Raw genomic sequence first — 20,711 nt, forward strand, 5'->3', positions numbered from 1 at the left:
GGCAGGGGGATGATAGTGGACATCTTGGGCAGGGGGATGATAATGGACATCTTGGGCAGGGGGATGATAGTGGACATCTTGGGCAGGGGGATGATAGTGGACATCTTGGGCAGGGGGATGATAGGAGACATCTTGAAGCAGGTGGGGATAACGGACTGAGCTATCGAGAGATTGAAAATGTCAGAAAACACAACAGCTAGCTGGTCTGCACATTCTCTGAGGGCGCTGCTAGGGATGTCATCTGAGCCGGCAGCCTCGCAAGGGTAAACACGTTTGAATGACTTGTATACCCTCTATGTGGAGACCGTGAGTATGTAGACCTGTCCTCAGGAGCTCTCCTTGGAGTCGTTTTGCTCGAAGCGTGAGGAGAAAAGTGTTTAGCTCGTCCGGTAGGGCGGTGTTGGTGTCTGTGACGTGACTAGTTAGAAGCCCCTGCCACATACATCTCATATCCGACCCGCTGAATTGCTCCTCCACTTTGTCCCTTTACTTGTGTCTCGCCATCTTCATTGATGTTTGACGGCTCAAAACAGTGGAAAATCAGCATTTATATCAATATGTATCCTTTTGAGTTGATTGATACAGGTGTAGGAGAGAAATCATACTATTTGTGTAAATTACAAGGTGTCACGCCACGACCACATAGTGGTGCTCTTTCTAAGGCCCATCACTGTCAGGTTTCATCGCTTTCTCTGCTATATGGTCTAAATTAGATGATGAAGGCACCAGCTTCTCACAACAGATGAACAGTTTTCAGACCATAACAGATGTTCTTAGAACCATAACAGATGTTCTTAGAACCATAACATATGTTCTTAGAACCATAACAAATGTTCTTAGAACCATAACAGATGTTCTCAGAACCATAACAGATGTTCTTAGAACCATAACAGATGTTCTCAGAACCATAACAGATGTTCTCAGACCATAACAGATGTTCTTAGAACCATAACAGATGTTCTTAGAACCATAACATATGTTCTTAGAACCATAACAGATGTTCTCAGAACCATAACAGATGTTCTCAGAACCATAACAGATGTTCTTAGAACCATAACATATGTTCTTAGAACCATAACAGATGTTCTCAGAACCATAACAGATGTTCTTAGAACCATAACAGATGTTCTTAGAACCATAACAAATGTTCTTAGAACCATTACAGATGTTCTTAGAACCATAACAAATGTTCTCAGAACCATAACAGATGTTCTCAGAACCATAACAGATGTTCTCAGAACCATAACAGATGTTCTCAGAACCATAACAGATGTTCTTAGAACCATTACAGATGTTCTTAGAACCATAACAAATGTTCTCAGAACCATAACAGATGTTCTCAGAACCATAACAGATGTTCTCAGAACCATAACAGATGTTCTCAGAACCATAACAGAAGAGCAGTTCTCAGACCTACTAGCAGCTTTCAAAGCAAATCAAAGTTTACTCGTCACGTAGCCAGTTTACAGCAGGTGTACATGGTGCAGTGAAAGACCTAGGTGCTAGCTTCCTCAACAACACAGTACAACATCAACATCAGAGATGAGATGATATAGAGAGGGGGGGATTTAGATACATATGTCCTGATTAAATTGTGTTTTTAAACTAAAGAAATATGTAGTTGTATGTACACACACACACACACACACACAGAGAGAGAGAGAAATGCACACACACACCTGCAGGTCCTGTGGTTTGTTTGGGAGCGGTGCCTTGTTACCCTGCTGCCTTTTCTTCCTCTTCACTCCAGGGGTGTAGTTAGGGGGGGCCCGTTTAGGGGTCTGGGCTGGCAGGGGTAACATGATGACACATACACAGAGTTGAAAACAGATCACACAAAAGACAAACTATGTAAAAAAAAAAAAAAAAAAACACAGAAACTTCATTCTGCAATTTCAGGAGCTGGCTGGCTTGCTAGGGGTCAGGGGTCAGGACTCCGGAGGAAGGGGTCAGGGGTGGTTACCTGTGGGGGTCTCTTGGCCGCCCTGGCCCCCTTGATGGGGCCCCTGGTGACTCCCGGTGTCTGGGTCATCTGTCTGCTCCATCATCAACATGCTCTCTGTGTCCTCCTCACCCATGGTGTCCAACGAGAAGACTGGAGTAGACACACACATACAGTACAACCCTCGTCATTACAGAGAGAGAGAGAGAGAGAGAGAGAGAGAGAGAGAGAGAGACAGAGAGAGTTTTTTTTAAGTTGTTTTATTTAACCTTCATTTAACTTGGCAAGTCAGTTAAGAACAAATTCTTATTTACAATGACGGCCTACCAAAAGGCAAAAGGCCTCCTGCGGGGACGGGGGCTGTGATTAAAAATAAAAAATAAAAATAAAAATACATAGGACAGAACATACATGACGACAACACATCACTACATAAAGAGATACCTAAGACAACAACACAGAGACGAGGACTGTTTTGGGCAGGGTTTGATATGAGAGCTCTACTGGTATCTGGAGACTTTTTTTTGGAGATGTCTTGTACCTGTGACAGTGTCCAGCTCCACGGGTTTCTCCCTGGCCTCTGGCTGAGGAGGAGGCTGGAAGAAAGGAGTCATTCCTGGGGGAGGGATGTAGGAAACCTGCAGGCTCAGTGTGGCCTAGTGGAGGAAACAGGTCAGAGATGATTTACTAAACAGACACAGACGTGTACACAACAAAACTATTCTCCTGCTTTGTTAGAGGTTCATATCTGAAATAAATCACTTCCAGGTTGGAAATATTTCTGATATTACCAGTAATATAGTCAGGATTTATCCTAATAGTTAGTTCATCGTCAAATAATATTTTAGCAGGAATCTTTTTGCGAATGATCTCCACCGAACATCTTAATTTGGTCTGTGAGTGATATGGATCATATGAAGTGGTTGATGTTCAGGGGGCGGTGTTGGGAACAGGGTCCTCTTGTTGTGTCCTAAATGACACACTATTTAGGGCACTACTGTTGACCAGGGTCTATAGGGTAGTGGACTACTGTAGACCAGGGTAGTGGACTACTGTAGACCAGGGTCTATAGGGTAGTGGACTACTGTTGACCAGGGTCTATAGGGTAGTGGACTACTGTAGACCAGGGTAGTGGACTATTGTAGACCAGGGTCTATAGGGTAGTGGACTACTGTTGACCAGGGTCTATAGGGTAGTGGACTACTGTAGACCAGGGTCTATAGGGTAGTGGACTACTGTTGACCAGGGTCTATAGGGTAGTGGACTACTGTAGACCAGGGTCTATAGGGTAGTGGACTACTGTAGACCAGGGTCTATTGGGTAGTGGACTACTGTAGACCAGGGTAGTGGACTACTGTAGACCAGGGTCTATAGGGTAGTGGACTACTGTAGACCAGGGTCTATAGGGTAGTGGACTACTGTAGACCAGGGTCCATAGGGTAGTGGACTACTGTAGACCAGGGTCTATAGGGTAGTGGACTACTGTAGACCAGGGTCTATAGGGTAGTGGACTACTGTAGACCAGGGTCCATAGGGTAGTGGACTACTGTAGACCAGGGTCCATAGGGAATCGGTTGCCATTTGAGACAGAAGAGAGGGTTCCTGAGGGTGTTTGTGAAACTGTCTGTCTGTGCCTGGGGGCTGTACCTGGACACACAGACAGGTTTTCCTGAGGATGTGTGTTATTCTGAGAGAAGTGCTACAGAGAAGGAAGAAAAACATATTTTTGGCTGGTACACACATACACACCCGGCTGAAAATAGTTTGCCATTGTTTTTCTTGAGAAGAACACTCGAAAAAAGCCAAAGAATTCTGACTTCGTGATTAAATATGTCCGCCACTAAATAATGGTAATGTTGGTTGAATTAAATCTGTGCAAATTATATAGAGCAGTGGTTCCCACACTTATTATTGTCCCGTACCCCATCATACATTTAACCTCCAGCTGTACCCAATCCTACATTTAACCTCCAGCTGTACCCCATCCTACATTTAACCTCCAGCTGTACCCCATCATACATTTAACCTCCAGCTGTACCCCATCATACATTTAACCTCCAGCTGTACCCCATCATACATTTAACCTCCAGCTGTACCCCATCACACATTTAACCTCCAGCTGTACCCCATCCTACATTTAACCTCCAGCTGTACCCCATCATACATTTAACCTCCAGCTGTACCCCATCATACATTTAACCTCCAGCTGTACCCCATCCTACATTTAACCTCCAGCTGTACCCCATCCTACATTTAACCTCCAGCTGTACCCCATCATACATTTAACCTCCAGCTGTACCCCATCATACATTTAACCTCCAGCTGTACCCCATCATACATTTAACCTCCAGCTGTACCCCTTCATACATTTAACCTCCAGCTGTACCCCATCCTACATTTAACCTCCAGCTGTACCCCATCATAATTTAACCTCCAGCTGTACCCCATCATACATTTAACCTCCAGCTGTACCCCATCATACATTTAACCTCCAGCTGTACCCCATCATAATTTAACCTCCAGCTGTACCCCATCATACATTTAACCTCCAGCTGTACACCATCATACATTTGACCTCCAGCTGTACCCCATCATACATTCTACCTCCAGCTGTACCCCATCATACATTTAACCTCCAGCTGTACCCCATCATACATTTGACCTCCAGCTGTACCCCATCATACATTTAACCTCCAGCTGTACCCCATCATACATTTAACCTCCAGCTGTATCCCATCATACATTTAACCTCCAGCTGTACCCCATCATACATTTGACCTCCAGCCGTACCCCATCATACATTTAACCTCCAGATGTACCCCATCCTACATTTAACCTCCAGCTGTACCCCATCATAATTTAACCTCCAGCTGTACCCCATCATACATTTAACCTCCAGCTGTACCCCATCATACATTTAACCTCCAGCTGTACCCCATCATACATTTGACCTCCAGCTGTACCCCATCATACATTTAACCTCCAGCTGTACCCCATCATACATTTAACCTCCAGCTGTACCCCATCATACATTTAACCTCCAGCTGTACCCCATCATACATTTGACCTCCAGCTGTACCCCATCATACATTCTACCTCCAGCTGTACCCCATCATACATTTAACCTCCAGCTGTACCCCATCATACATTTGACCTCCAGCTGTACCCCATCATACATTTAACCTCCAGCTGTAACCCATCATACATTTAACCTCCAGCTGTATCCCATCATACATTTAACCTCCAGCTGTACCCCATAATACATTTGACCTCCAGCCGTACCCCATCATACATTTAACTTCCAGATGTACCCCATCCTACATTTAACCTCCAGCTGTACCCCATCATAATTTAACCTCCAGCTGTACCCCATCATACATTTAACCTCCAGCTGTACCCCATCATACATTTAACCTCCAGCTGTACCCCATCATACATTTGACCTCCAGCTGTACCCCATCATACATTTATTCTCCAGCTGTACCCCATCATACATTTGACCTCCAGCTGTACCCCATCATACATTTAACCTCCAGCTGTATCCCATCATACATTTAACCTCCAGCTGTATCCCATCATACATTTAACCTCCAGCTGTACCCCATCATACATTTAACCTCCAGCTGTACCCCATCATACATTTAACCTCCAGCTGTACCCCATCATACATTTAACCTCCAGCTGTACCCCATCATACATTTAACCTCCAGCTGTACCCCATCATACATTTGACCTCCAGCTGTACCCCATCATACATTCTACCTCCAGCTGTACCCCATCATACATTTAACCTCCAGCTGTACCCCATCATACATTTGACCTCCAGCTGTACCCCATCATACATTTAACCTCCAGCTGTACCCCATCATACATTTAACCTCCAGCTGTATCCCATCATACATTTAACCTCCAGCTGTACCCCATAATACATTTGACCTCCAGCCGTACCCCATCATACATTTAACTTCCAGATGTACCCCATCCTACATTTAACCTCCAGCTGTACCCCATCATAATTTAACCTCCAGCTGTACCCCATCATACATTTAACCTCCAGCTGTACCCCATCATACATTTAACCTCCAGCTGTACCCCATCATACATTTGACCTCCAGCTGTACCCCATCATACATTTATTCTCCAGCTGTACCCCATCATACATTTGACCTCCAGCTGTACCCCATCATACATTTAACCTCCAGCTGTATCCCATCATACATTTAACCTCCAGCTGTATCCCATCATACATTTAACCTCCAGCTGTACCCCATCATACATTTAACCTCCAGCTGTACCCCCTCTAGCACCAGGGTCAGCACACTCTCAAATGTTTTTTGTTGTTGTTGCCATCATTGAAAGCCTGCCACACACACACACACTATACAATACATTTATTAAACATATGAATGAGTGTGAGTTTTTGTCACAACCCGACTCTTGGGAAGTGACAAAGATCTCTTATAGGACCAGGACACAAATAATAATATAATAACAATCAATAATTTTGCTCTTGATATAACTATCTTACATATAAAACGTTATTTGTTCATCAAAAATTGTGAATAACTCCCCACAGTTTAATGAGAAGGGTGTGCTTGAAAGGACGCACATAACTCTGCAATGTTGGGTTGTATTGGAGAGAGTCTCAGTCTTAAATCATTTTCCACACACAGTCTGTGCCTGTATTTAGTTTTCATGCTAGTGAGGGCTGAGAATCCACTCTCACATAGGTACATTTTATTACATTTTACATACTGAGACAAGGATATCCCTACCGGCCAAACCCTCCCTAACCCGGACGACGCTATGCCAATTGTGCGTCGCCCCACGGACCTCCCGGTTGCGGCCGGCTGCGACAGAGCCTGGGCGCGAACCCAGCCCAGCCTGGGCGCGAACCCAGAGACTCTGGTGGCGCAGCTAGCACTGCGATGCAGTGCCCTAGACCACTGCGCCACCCGGTAATCTTACATTCAGATCGTTCAGGCGAGAAAAAAACATCACCCAGATAGGCCAGTCGTGTGAGAAACTTGTCATCATGCAGGCAGTCAGACAAGTGAAAATTATGGTCAGCAAAGAAAACTTTAAGCTCGTCTCTCAATTTAACTTTAAGCTCGTCTCTCAATTTAACTTTAAGCTCGTCTCCCCCATTGTTTTTCTTCTTTTTGTATGAGATTCTATTATTATCTATATCTATCTATCTATCTATCTTATCTATTTCTATTTGGCGAACCCCCGATGGCATTGCGATTACCGCTGGGTCAGTTGTACAACTGAATGCATTCAACTGAAATGTGAATTCCGCATTTAACCCCTCTGGATCAGAGAAGTGTGTGTTTATAAGATGAAACGTACAGGAAGTGTCTGTGTCGTGTTCATGAAATTAACAGGAAGTAGAAACGTTCCAAACACAAGAACGTTATGTTTCATCAGCAGTATGACCCAGGCGGTCAAATCAAATCAAATGTTATTAGTCGCGTACACATATTTTGCAGGTGCAGCAAAATCCTTATATGTGACTGCGTGTGTGTGTGTGTGTGTGTGTGTCTCACCCCAGTATTGTTCCTCTTGGTATCCAGTAGGGACACAGTGAAGCTAGCAGCCAGGTTAGGGGAGTTGAGGATATCCCTGAGAGCCACTCTACTCTCCCCCAGGAACCTAGAAACAGAGCGTATATACACTGGTTAGAAAGAAAGAAAGAAAGAAAGACAGACAGACAGACAGACAGACAGACAGACAGACAGACAGACAGACAGACAGACAGACAGGCAGACAGGCAGACAGGCAGACAGGCAGCAGACAGGCAGACAGGCAGGCAGACAGGCAGGCAGACAGACAGACAGGCAGGCAGACAGGCAGGCAGACAGGCAGACAGGCAGACAGGCAGACAGGCAGACAGGCAGACAGGCAGACAGACAGGCAGACAGGCAGACAGGCAGACAGGCAGACAGGCAGGCAGACAGGCAGACAGGCAGACAGGCAGACAGGCAGACAGAGGACGAGGAGTGGAACAGAGGGAAGGCAGAGCAGTAGAATACAGTATATGAGTCAGACATCTCCCTGTCTCACCTGTACTCACACAGACACAGCTGAGGACAGTATAGCAAACATTACATCAGCCATCCATTTCCCCTCTCTCATCTGTAACCACAGTCTACAGCTACTCTGAGAATACAGAACCATAAAGAGGCTAGCTGGAAATCCCAGAGGGTAGCTGTCTATTCAGTTATTCAATAGCCATTAGCGATCCTAGTGGCCAGTGATATGGAGACAAGGATGTGAGAATGCTAGAACGCTAGAATGTTAGAATGTGAGAACGCTAGAATGTTAGAATGTGAGAACGCTAGAATGTTAGAATGTTAGAATGCTAGAATGCTAGAATGTTAGAATGCTAGAATGTTAGAATGGTAGAATGTTAGAATGCTAGAATGTTAGGATGTTAGAATGCTAGAATGTTAGAATGGTAGAATGTTAGAATGCTAGAATGTTAGAATGGTAGAATGTTAGAATGGTAGAATGTTAGAATGCTAGAATGTTAGAATGTTAGAATGTTAGAATGTTAGAATGCTAGAATGTTACAATGTTACAATGTTACAATGTTAGAATGCTAGAATGCTAGAATGCTAGAATGTTAGAATGTTAGAATGCTAGAATGCTAGAATGTTAGAATGCTAGAATGCTAGAATGCTAGAATGTTAGAATGTTAGAATGCTAGAATGTTAGAACGCTAGAATGTTAGAATGTTAGAATGCTAGAATATTAGAATGCTAGAATGTTAGAATGTTAGAATGTTAGAATGTTAGAATGTTAGAATGCTAGAATGCTAGAATGTTAGAATGCTAGAATGTTAGAATGTTAGAATGCTAGAATGTTAGAACGCTAGAATGTTAGAACGCTAGAATGTTAGAATGTTAGAATGCTAGAATGCTAGAATGTTAGAATGTTAGAATGCTAGAATGTTAGAATGTTAGAATGCTAGAATGTTAGAATGTTAGAATGCTAGAATGCTAGAATGTTAGAATGCTCCTGGCATTCTCTCATGCCTGGTGTTTTTCCAACCTGTCCTTGAACAGAGCTGGGCGCTATTTTCTAGACTCCTTAAGACGTTAAGATGTTGACTTGGGCCCTATTGTCCAAAACTTTAAGGCAGCAGGGAAGCTAATCAGCTATTCAGTAGCTATTAACAAGCCTTGTCTTGATATATGGAGATGATACTAACACTGCCAGAATGTTCCAGGGAAGACAATGGAAACCCGACTAGTGATTGGAACACAGATCGACATTCTAACGGTACACCTGGGGATTCGGACAAAAACAATGTGTTCTGGGAGTGTTCCATCGTTAGCAATTTCCTTAGAGAACATGTTCATTAATGAATTCACACCAGCGGTAAACAGGTTACGGGTTGTTCAATAAAACAATCACCCAACAACAACATCAACAATATGGGGCATAGAGAAGTGGATACCATGGCTCTGTTACCTACTTCAACCGAAACCCTTGAAGTGTTTACAGATCAAGAGGACTGAATAAATGTAAGCAATATGGCAATAATACTCCATTGCTGACACCTATCCAGCAACGTCAGATCTGTGAAGGAATCAAAAGATGGCATCAAGCACAACGTTACCCACGAAGGCATCTTAACTGCTATTGGCAGAGCCACCGTACAGACCAGGAAGTGTTACCATGACGAGTAAACAGGAAGTCCCATGTTTACGTGACTCCTCCCTCTCTCTGGCTGCGTTGCCCCCTGATAACAAGGTCACATTCCGTAGATTCCGCAGCCCAAACTTCATTGTGCTCTCCAAACTAATCGGTTTTTTAAACCATCTTATAGAATCCTGGGCCCAAGCATAAAGCTTTAGCTCAGCGGGCTAACACAGCCTTGCAGCAGGAGATGCTGGGTGCGAACCTGGTCAGTGCCAATTACATGTATCTAGTCATACATTGTATCATGGTCACTAGCATGGTCTCAAATCTGTTCATAATGTATTGAACACTCCTATGGTCATCTTTCACACCGAACAGATCTGTCCCTCTCTGGAATTCTCTTAGCTTGTCCGTTTATTAGAATGTACCAACAAACAAACGTCAGAAGGGAAGTTCCTCAGAGAGACCAACTCTCCCCCCCCCCACAAACCTCGTCTCTGAGTGGAATAGACCGGTCAATCCTCCCTTCTGTCCGATATCACAATGGAACATTCCTTATGTGTTTTCCTGCTGTTATCAGGAGGAATGATCAATCACTATGAAAACTAATGATAACTTCCCAACTCACACACACACACACACACACACACACACACACACACACACACACACACACACACACACACACACACACACACACACACACACACACACACACACACACACACACACACACACTTTCCCAACGCTGTCCTTTCTGGAAACTGAGGAAACTTTCCTGATGCTGTCTATTCTGGGAACTGAGGAAACTTTCCTAATTCTGTCTATTCTGGGAACTGAGGAAACTTTCCCGATGCTGTCTATTCTGGGAACTGAGGAAACTTTCCCGATGCTGTCTATTCTGGAAACTGAGGACACTTTCCTGATGCTGTCTATTCTGGGAACTGAGGAAACTTTCCTGATGCTGTCTATTCTGGGAACTGAGGCAACTTTCCTGATGCTGTCTATTCTGGAAACTGAGGAAACTTTCCTGATGCTGTCTATTCTGGGAACTGAGGAAACTTTCCTGATGCTGTCTATTCTGGGAACTGAGGAAACTTTCCTGATGCTGTCTATTCTGGAAACTGAGGACACTTTCCTGATGCTGTCTATTCTGGAAACTGAGGACACTTTCCTGATGCTGTCCTTTCTGGAAACTGAGGACACTTTCCTGATGCTGTCCTTTCTGGAAACTGAGGAAACTTTCCTGATGCTGTCTATTCTGGGAACTGAGGAAACTTTCCTAATTCTGTCTATTCTGTGAACTGAGGAAACTTTCCTGATGCTGTCTATTCTGGGAACTGAGGACACTTTCCTGATGCTGTCTATTCTGGGAACTGAGGAAACTTTCCTGATGCTGTCTATTCTGGAAACTGAGGACACTTTCCTGATGCTGTCTATTCTGGGAACTGAGGAAACTTTCCTGATGCTGTCTATTCTGGAAACTGAGGAAACTTTCCTGATGCTGTCTATTCTGGAAACTGAGGACACTTTCCTGATGCTGTCTATTCTGGGAACTGAGGAAACTTTCCTGATGCTGTCTATTCTGGAAACTGAGGACACTTTCCTGATGCTGTCTATTCTGGAAACTGAGGACACTTTCCTGATGCTGTCTATTCTGGAAACTGAGGACACTTTCCTGATGCTGTCTATTCTGGAAACTGAGGACACTTTCCTGATGCTGTCTATTCTGGGAACTGAGGACACTTTCCTGATGCTGTCTATTCTGGGAACTGAGGAAACTTTCCTGATGCTGTCTATTCTGGGAACTGAGGAAACTTTCCTGATGCTATCTATTCTGGAAACTGAGGACACTTTCCTGATGCTGTCTATTCTGGAAACTGAGGACACTTTCCTGATGCTGTCTATTCTGGAAACTGAGGACACTTTCCTGATGCTGTCTATTCTGGGAACTGAGGACACTTTCCTGATGCTGTCTATTCTGGGAACTGAGGAAACTTTCCTGATGCTGTCTATTCTGGGAACTGAGGAAACTTTCCTGATGCTGTCTATTCTGGGAACTGAGGAAACTTTCCTGATGCTGTCTATTCTGGAAACTGAGGACACTTTCCTGATGCTGTCTATTCTGGGAACTGAGGAAACTTTCCTGATGCTGTCTATTCTGGGAACTGAGGAAACTTTCCTGATGCTGTCTATTCTGGAAACTGAGGACACTTTCCTGATGCTGTCTATTCTGGGAACTGAGGAAACTTTCCTGATGCTGTCTATTCTGGGAACTGAGGAAACTTTCCTGATGCTGTCTATTCTGGAAACTGAGGACACTTTCCTGATGCTGTCTATTCTGGGAACTGAGGAAACTTTCCTGATGCTGTCTATTCTGGGAACTGAGGAAACTTTCCTGATGCTGTCTATTCTGGAAACTGAGGACACTTTCCTGATGCTGTCTATTCTGGGAACTGAGGAAACTTTCCTGATGCTGTCTATTCTGGAAACTGAGGACACTTTCCTGATGCTGTCTATTCTGGGAACTGAGGAAACTTTCCTGATGCTGTCTATTCTGGGAACTGAGGAAACTTTCCTGATGCTATCTATTCTGGGATCTGAGGAAACTTTCCTGATGATGTCTATTCTGGGAACTGAGGAAGGATTTTGTATTATGTGAAGTGGTGATATACAGGGCATTCGGAAAGTATTCAGACCCCTTGACTTTTTCCACATTTTGTTACGTTACAGGCTTATTCTAAAATGTATTTTTTTTAAATTCAGTCATCTATCTACACACAATACCCCATAATGACAAAGCAAAAACAGGTTTTTATACATTTTTACAGATGTATTATAAATTAATTATCACATTTACATAAGTATTCAGACCATTTACTCAGTACTTTGTTGAAGCACCTTTGGCAGTGACTACAGCCTCGAGTCTTCTTGGGTATGACGCTACAAGCTTGGCACACTTGTATTTCGGGATTTCTCCCATTCTTCTCTGCAAATCCTCTCAAGCTCTGTCAGGTTGGATGGGGAGTGTCGCTGCACAGCTATTTTCAGGTCTCTCCAGAGATTTTCGATTGGGTTCAAGTTTGGGCTCTGGCTGGGCCACTCAAGGACATTTAGAGACTTGTCCCGAAGCCACTCCTTCATTGTCTTGGCTGTGTGCTTGGGGCCTTTGTCCTGTTGGAAGGTGAACCTTCACCCCAGTCTGATCCTGACTAGTCTCCCAGTCCCTGCCGCTGAACAACATCCCCACAGCATGATGCTGCCACCACCATGCTCCACCGTAGAGATGGTGCCAGGTTTCCTCCAGACGTGACACTTGGCATTCAGGCCAAAGAGTTCAATATTGTTTCTAATGGTCTGAGAGTCTTTAGGTGCCTTTTGGCAAACACCAAGCGGGCTGTCATGTGCCTTTTACTGAGGAGTGGCTTCCGTCTGGCCACTCTACCATAAAGGTCTGATTGGTGGAGCGCTGCAGAGATGGTTGTCCTTCTGGAAGGTTCTCCCATCTCCACAAAGGAACTCTGGAACTCTGTCAGAGTGACCATAAGGTTCTTGGTCACCTCCCTGACTAAGGCACTCCCTGACCAATGCCCTTGTCCCCCGATTACTCAGTTTGGCCGAGCAGCCAGCTCTAGGAAGAGTCTTGGTGGTTCCAAACTTCTTCCATTTAAGAATGAAGGATGATGGAGGCCACTGTGTTCTTGGGTACCTTCAATGCTGCATAAATGTTTTGGTACCCTTCCCCAGATCTTTGCCTTGACACAATCCTGTCTCGGAGCTCTCCAGACAATTATTTCGACCTCATGGCTTGGTTTTTGCTCTGACATGCACTGTCAACTGTGGGACCTTATATAGACAGGTGTGTGCCTTTCCAAATCATGTCCAATCAATTGAATTTACCACAGGTGGACTCCAATCAAGTTGTAGAAACATCTCAAGGATGATCAATGGAAACAGAAGGCATCTGAACTCAATATCGAGTCTCATAGCAAAGGGTCAGAATACAAATGTAAATAAGGTATTTTTTTTTATTTTTTTTTTTATAAATTTGCAAACATTTCTAAAAACCTGTTTTTTCTTCATCATTATGGGGTATTGTATGTAGATTGATGGGGGGGGGGGGGGGGGGGGGGGGGATATTTAATCCATTTTAGAATAAGGCTGTAACATAAAACAAAATGTGGAAAAAGTCAAGGGGTCTGAATAATTTCCGAATGCCCTGTATTTATCTAGAAAACACTATGACCCAGCTCGGTGTCACAAACGCTTAAAGGAGCGGACCAAGGCGCAGAGTGAGTTGAAATCCACATACTATATTATATAGTGAAACTACCAAAAACAATAAACAAACATAAAACGAACGTGAAAGCCGTAGTGCTAAACACACATACGCAAACAATATCCCACACAGCAGGTGGGAACAGGGAACCCTTAAGTATGATCCCCAATTACAGACAACCAACATCAGCTGCCTCTGATTGGGAACCACACCAAGAGCACCAACATAGAAATAAAAAGACTAGAACACCCCTTAGTCACGGCGTGACTTACAACACCATAGAGAACCAAGGGCTCTCTATGGTCAGGGTGTGACACTTGGTCCCAGATCTGTGTGGACTCTCTCCAACTTGCTGTCGTTGTCAAGCTAAATGTGTTTTTGGTAAGGAGCTGGCAAGAGATCCGAAACAGACTGACATCCCAGGCTACCAATTACCTCATTAGAAGCTTCCCTCACTGTACATAGAAACCATTCCTACTGTTCCTCCCCATCTTCAAAACATGAAGCTCAAACCCACACAAACCCTAAACGGACCTGTTCCTCCCCATCTTCTCATGATCCTTGACCACCAAATGAAGCTCAGCTCCTGAATCCAGAGGAATTCCCTTCAGGTCCCACTCAAAACCCTGGGAGAGACGACAGGAAAAATGTATTATTACTGATACACTACAGTATATTAGAGTATTCACCGCTGTATATTATAAACCGGGTGGTTCGAGCCCTGAAATGCTAATTGGCTGAAAGCCGTGGTATATCAGACCATATACCACACCTCCTCGGGCCTGATTTCATAAATACACACCTCATTCCAGACAGGGTTTATGTTATTCTTAATGACTTTTGTCTTCTTTTTTGATCCTGGAAAACAAGAGGAGAGATGAAGAATTAGAAAATATATAATTATTTTTTAAACAGAAACGCAAAACATCAGAAAGTGTATCTGCTTAGCGTTATCAATGAGTTTATCATGAGTGAGTGGTCCTTGCAGAGACTTGGCTAGGTAGTAATCGTGTTGGACAAAGCAGTACTTCCTGTAACATAAAGGTTCTGAGCAGTGACTTCCTGCCAATCAACATTCAAACCTGAAGCAGGAAGTAGAAACAGGAAGTAGTCAGAGTGACAGACCAAAGAAATGCCAGCAGGGAGATGGATGGAGGTTATCTTATCACAGAAAACTACCTCACCTTTGGTCCAGAGAGAACACCCAGAGATACCAGTACCAGTTAAAAGTTCTGGAACTCCTACTCATTCTAGAGTTTTTCTTTATTTGTTACTATTTTCTACATTGTTGAATAATAGTGAAGACATCAAAACTATGAAATAACACATATGGAATCATGTAGTAACCAAAAAAGTGTTAAACAAATCAAAATATACTTTGATATACACACACACACACACACACACACACACACACACACCAGTGGAGGCTCCTCAGAGGAGGAAGAGGAGGAAGAGAAGGAGCATCCTCCTCAGTGAAATTCATAAAAATACAAATTGTGAAACATTTAAAAAGTTATCCTTTTAGATAAAACACATATTAATCACATTTTACCAAATAATTGCAGCTTGAACTGACATGTTGTTCACCAAATCAAAGGATCAGAGAATGAATCTAGTACTGAAAGCATTAGCTATAGCTAGCTAGCGACGCAGTGCATAAAACGTGCTGAGTAGTTGACTCAAAGAGAGAGAAAGACAATAGTTGAACTGTTTTAAACAAATACATGTATTTAAAAATGAAGAAGCAAGACCAGATTGTATTTTTTTTTACTTTCAGTTTCACTTACTTAGCTAGAAAATTTAGCTAGCTAGTTTAGCCTACTCAAACACTCTGCTCAAACAGAGGGATGCTATGTTAGCTAGCTGGCTATGACTATCCAACACAACACTGGAACTCCTCCAAGTCAAGGTAAGCTTTTTGGTTTTACTAATTTATTGCCACTGGGGCCCGCCGGTGTAAGTGCTAAACTGCTTGCTGACTGTACACTGTAACTTTACTGCATGATTGTAATGGGTTTACTAACACATTAGTTCTATTAGCTATTATGTTAATTTACCTAATATGGTGTAGGCTGTGTGTAGCGGTTATGGTATGAAGGTTATGAACGATATGGTTTGGCTTGTAAAGGTTTTTTTCCGCCTGGTCACATACAGCTGATGTGTTGTGCATTGAAGTCTTCAAGCGAAGGGATGAGGTCAGAGGAGGAAAGCGCATAGATGCGAGAAGGCTGCTATGAAAGTGAACTGTGTTAATGCGTGATCGGGGGTGTATTCATTCCGCCGATTCTGTTGAAAAATGTTTCTTAAATGAAAGCAAAGCAAACAGGGATTTGTCAAATAGAAACTCACGTTTGCAACTGCTGGACTAATGATTACACCCGAGATAAGCTAGATGCAGGCAAGAGTGTGAAAGGTGGTTTTGAATGTGTCACTGTCTATCATCTCAAATGTTTCTCTCGACCTGTGTGCACCTATGTTGTAAACTTTCACGAACCTACCAGACGAGCTAAATTACTTGTATGCTCGCTTCGAGGCAAGTAACACTAAAACATGCATGAGAGCACCAGTTGTTCCGGACGACTGTGTGATCACACTCTCCGCAGCCGATGTGAGTAAGACCTTTAAACAGGTCAACATTCACATGGCCGCAGGGCCAGACAGATTACCAGGATGTGTACTCCGAGCATGCGCTGAGCAACTGGCAAGTGTCTTCACTGACATTTGCAACCTGTCCCTGACTGAGTCTGTAATACCAACATGTTCCAAGCAGACCACCATAGTCCCTGTGCCCAAGAACACGAAGGTAACCTCCCTAAATGACTACCGACACGTAGCACTCACGTCTGTAGCCATGAAGTGCTTTGAAAGGCTGGTCATATCTCACATCAACACCATTATCCCAGAAACCCTAGACCAACTCCAATTTGCATACCACCCCAACAGATCCACAGATGATGCAATCTCTATTGCCCTCCACACTGCCCTTTCCCACCTGGACAAAAGGAACACCTATGTAAGAATGCTATTCATTGACTACAGCTCAGCGTTCAACACCATAGTGCCCTCAAAAGCTCATCAATAAGCTAAGGACCCTGAGACTAAACACCTCCCTGTGCAACTGGATCCTGGACTTTCTGACGGGCCACCCCCAGGTGGTAGGGACCACACATCCGCCACTCTGATCCTCAACACGGGGACCCCTCAGGGGTGCGTGCTCAGTCCCCTCCTGAACTCCCTGTTCACTAATGACTGCATGGCCAGGCACGACTCCAACACCATCATCAAGTTTGCAGATGACACAACAGCGGTAGGCCTGATCACCAACAACAATTAGACAGCCTAAGGGGAGGAGGTCAGAGACCTGGCAGTGTAGTGCCTGGAAAACAACCTCTGCCTCAACGTGATCAAGACAAAAGGAGATGATTGTGGACTACAGGAAAAGGAGGACCGAGCACGCCCCCATTCTCATCGAGTGGAACCGGTTGAGAGCTTCACTAAGATAGTCATGAAGAGGGCACGACAAGGCCTATTCCCCCTCAGGAGACCAAAAAAAATTTGGCATGGGTCCTCAGATCCTCAAAAACTTCTACAGCTGCACCATCGAGAGCATCCTGACTGGTTGCGTCACTACCTGGTATGGCAACTACTCGGCCTCTGACCGCAAGGCACTACAGAGGGTAGTATGTATGGCCCAGTACAACACTGGAGCCAAGCTTCTAGCCATCCAGGACCTCTACACCAGGCGGTGTCAGAGGAAGGACCTAAAAATTGTCAAAGACCCCAGCCACCAGAGTCATGGACTGTTCTCTCTGCTACCGCACGGCAAGAGGTACCGGAGCACCAAGTCTAGGTCCAAAAGGCTTCTTAACAGCTTCTACCCCCAAGACATAAGACTCCTGAACAGCTAATCAAATGGCTACCCAGGCTCCTCTTTATAATCTATGCATAGTCACTTTAACTCTACCTACATGTACATATTACCTCAATTACCTCGACTAACCGGTGCCCCCGCACATTGACTCTGTACCGGTACCCCCTGTATATAGCCTCCACATTGACTCTGTACCGGTACCCCCTGTATATAGCCTCCACATTGACTCTGTACTGGTACCCCCTGTATATAGCCTCCACATTGACTCTGTACCGGTACCCCCTGTATATAGCCTCCACATTGACTCTGTACCGTAACACCATGTATATAGCCTCCACATTGACTCTGTACCGGTACCCCCTGTATATAGCCTCCACATTGACTCTGTACCGTAACACCCTGTATATAGCCTCCACATTGACTCTGTACCGGTACCCCCTGTATATAGCCTCCACATTGACTCTATACCGGTAACCCCTGTATATAGCCTCCACATTGACTCTATACCGGTACCCCCTGTATATAGCCTCCACATTGACTCTATACCGGTACCCCCTGTATATAGCCTCCACATTGACTCTGTACCGTAACACCCTATATATAGCCTCCACATTGACTCTATACCGGTACACCCTGTATATAGCCTCCACATTGACTCTGTACCGTAACACCCTGTATATAGTCTCCACATTGACTCTGTACCGTAACACCCTGTATATAGCCTCCACATTGACTCTGTACCGTAACACCCTGTTTTATAGTCTCCACATTGACTCTGTACCTAACACCCTATATATAGCCTCCACATTGACTCTATACCAGTACCCCCTGTATATAGCCTCCACATTGACTCTGTACCGTAACACCCTGTATATAGCCTCCACATTGACTCTGTACCGGTACACCCTGTATATAGCCTCCACATTGACCCTGTACCGTAACACCCTGTATATAGCCTCCACATTGACCCTGTACCGTAACACCCTGTATATAGCCTCCACATTGACTCTGTACCGGTACACCCTGTATATAGCCTCCACATTGACTCTGTACCGGTACCCCCTGTATATAGCCTCCACATTGACTCTGTACCGGTACCCCCTGTATATAGCCTCCACATTGACTCTATACCGTAACACCCTGTATATAGCCTCCACATTGACCCTGTACCGTAACACCCTGTATATAGCCTCCACATTGACTCTGTACCGTAACACCCTGTATATAGCCTCCACATTGACCCTGTACCGTAACACCCTGTATATAGCCTCCACATTGACTCTGTACCGTAACACCCTGTATATAGCCTCCACATTGACTCTGTACCGTAACACCCTGTATATAGCCTCCACATTGACTCTGTACCGTAACACCCTGTATATAGCCTCCACATTGACTCTGTACCGTAACACCCTGTATATAGCCTCACTTGTTGTTTTACTGCTGCTGTTTAAATTATTTATTACTTTTATTTTTTCTATTTGCTGTTATTTACTTATATATTTTTTACATAACACTTATTTTTAAAGCATTGTTGGTTAAGAGCTTGTAAGTAAAGCATTCCACTGTATTCGGACGCATGTGACAAATAACATTTGATTTGATTTGATCCATAGGCTAGTTTGTAGCAACCTCATGATGGGTATAGGGAACATTCTAGTATCATGTAGTAAGCTAAAACTATCACTGTTACATTGAACTGGGTGAATATAAATGACAGTATCCTAAACCTATCACTGTTACATTGAACTGGGTGAATATGAATGACAGTAACCTAAACCTATCACTGAACTGGGTGAATATGAATGATAGTAACCTAAACCTATCACTGTTACATTGAACTGGGTGAATATGAATGACAGTAACCTAAACCTATCACTGTTACATTGAACTGGATGAATATGAATGACAGTAACCTAAACCTATCACTGTTACATTGAACTGGGTGAATATGAATGATAGTAACCTAAACCTATCACTGTTACATTGAACTGGGTGAATATGAATGACAGTAACCTAAACCTATCGCTGTTACATTGAACTGGGTGAATATGAATGACAGTAACCTAAACCTATCACTGTTACATTGAACTGGGTGAATATGAATGACAGTAACCTAAACCTATCACTGTTACATTGAACTGGGTGAATATGAATGACAGTAACCTAAACCTATCACTGTTACATTGAACTGGGTGAATATGAATGACAGTAACCTAAACCTATCGATGTTACATTGAACTGGGTGAATATGAATGACAGTAACCTAAACCTATCACTGTTACATTGAACTGGGTGAATATGATTGACAGTAACCTAAACCTATCACTGTTACATTGAACTGGGTGAATATGAATGACAGTAACCTAAACCTATCACTGTTACATTGAACTGGGTGAATATGAATGACAGTAACCTAAACCTATCGATGTTACATTGAACTGGGTGAATATGAATGACAGTAACCTAAACCTATCACTGTTACATTGAACTGGGTGAATATGAATGACAGTAACCTAAACCTATCACTGTTACATTGAACTGGGTGAATATGAATGACAGTAACCTAAACCTATCAGTGTTACATTGAACTGGGTGAATGGAATATGAATGGCTGTAACCTAAACCTATCACTGTTACATTGAACTGGGTGAATGGAATATGAATGACAGTAACCTAAACCTATCACTGTTACATTGATCTGGTTGAATGGAATATGAATGACAGTAACACCCTGTATATAGCCTCCACATTGACTCTATACCGTAACACCCTGTATATAGCCTCCACATTGACACTATACCGTAACACCCTGTATATAGCCTCCACATTGACTCTATACCGTAACACCCTGTATATAGCCTCCACATTGACTCTATACCGTAACACCCTGTATATAGCCTCCACATTGACTCTGTACCGTAACAACCTGTATATAGCCTCCACATTGACTCTGTACTGGTACC

The 20,711-nt window shown here is 43.7% G+C and overlaps 1 protein-coding gene across 1 annotated transcript in view; it reads right to left on the bottom strand.

Moving 5' to 3' along the window:
• Window positions 1-1,949: 1,949 nt before the first annotated feature.
• Window positions 1,950-20,711, bottom strand: part of LOC120030516 (dysferlin-like) — a 32,059-nt gene continuing 13,297 nt past the window's right edge. The window contains exons 2-6 of the mRNA XM_038975922.1: window positions 14,674-14,729; window positions 14,406-14,497; window positions 7,492-7,597; window positions 2,484-2,598; window positions 1,950-2,095 (exon numbers count right to left, since the gene is read on the bottom strand). Coding sequence (XP_038831850.1) covers window positions 1,950-2,095; window positions 2,484-2,598; window positions 7,492-7,597; window positions 14,406-14,497; window positions 14,674-14,729 — 515 coding nt within the window. The remainder of the gene's footprint in view (window positions 2,096-2,483; window positions 2,599-7,491; window positions 7,598-14,405; window positions 14,498-14,673; window positions 14,730-20,711) is intronic.

Source organism: Salvelinus namaycush, chromosome 36 (assembly GCF_016432855.1).
Source record: "Salvelinus namaycush isolate Seneca chromosome 36, SaNama_1.0, whole genome shotgun sequence".
Taxonomy (NCBI): Eukaryota; Metazoa; Chordata; class Actinopteri; order Salmoniformes; family Salmonidae; genus Salvelinus; species Salvelinus namaycush.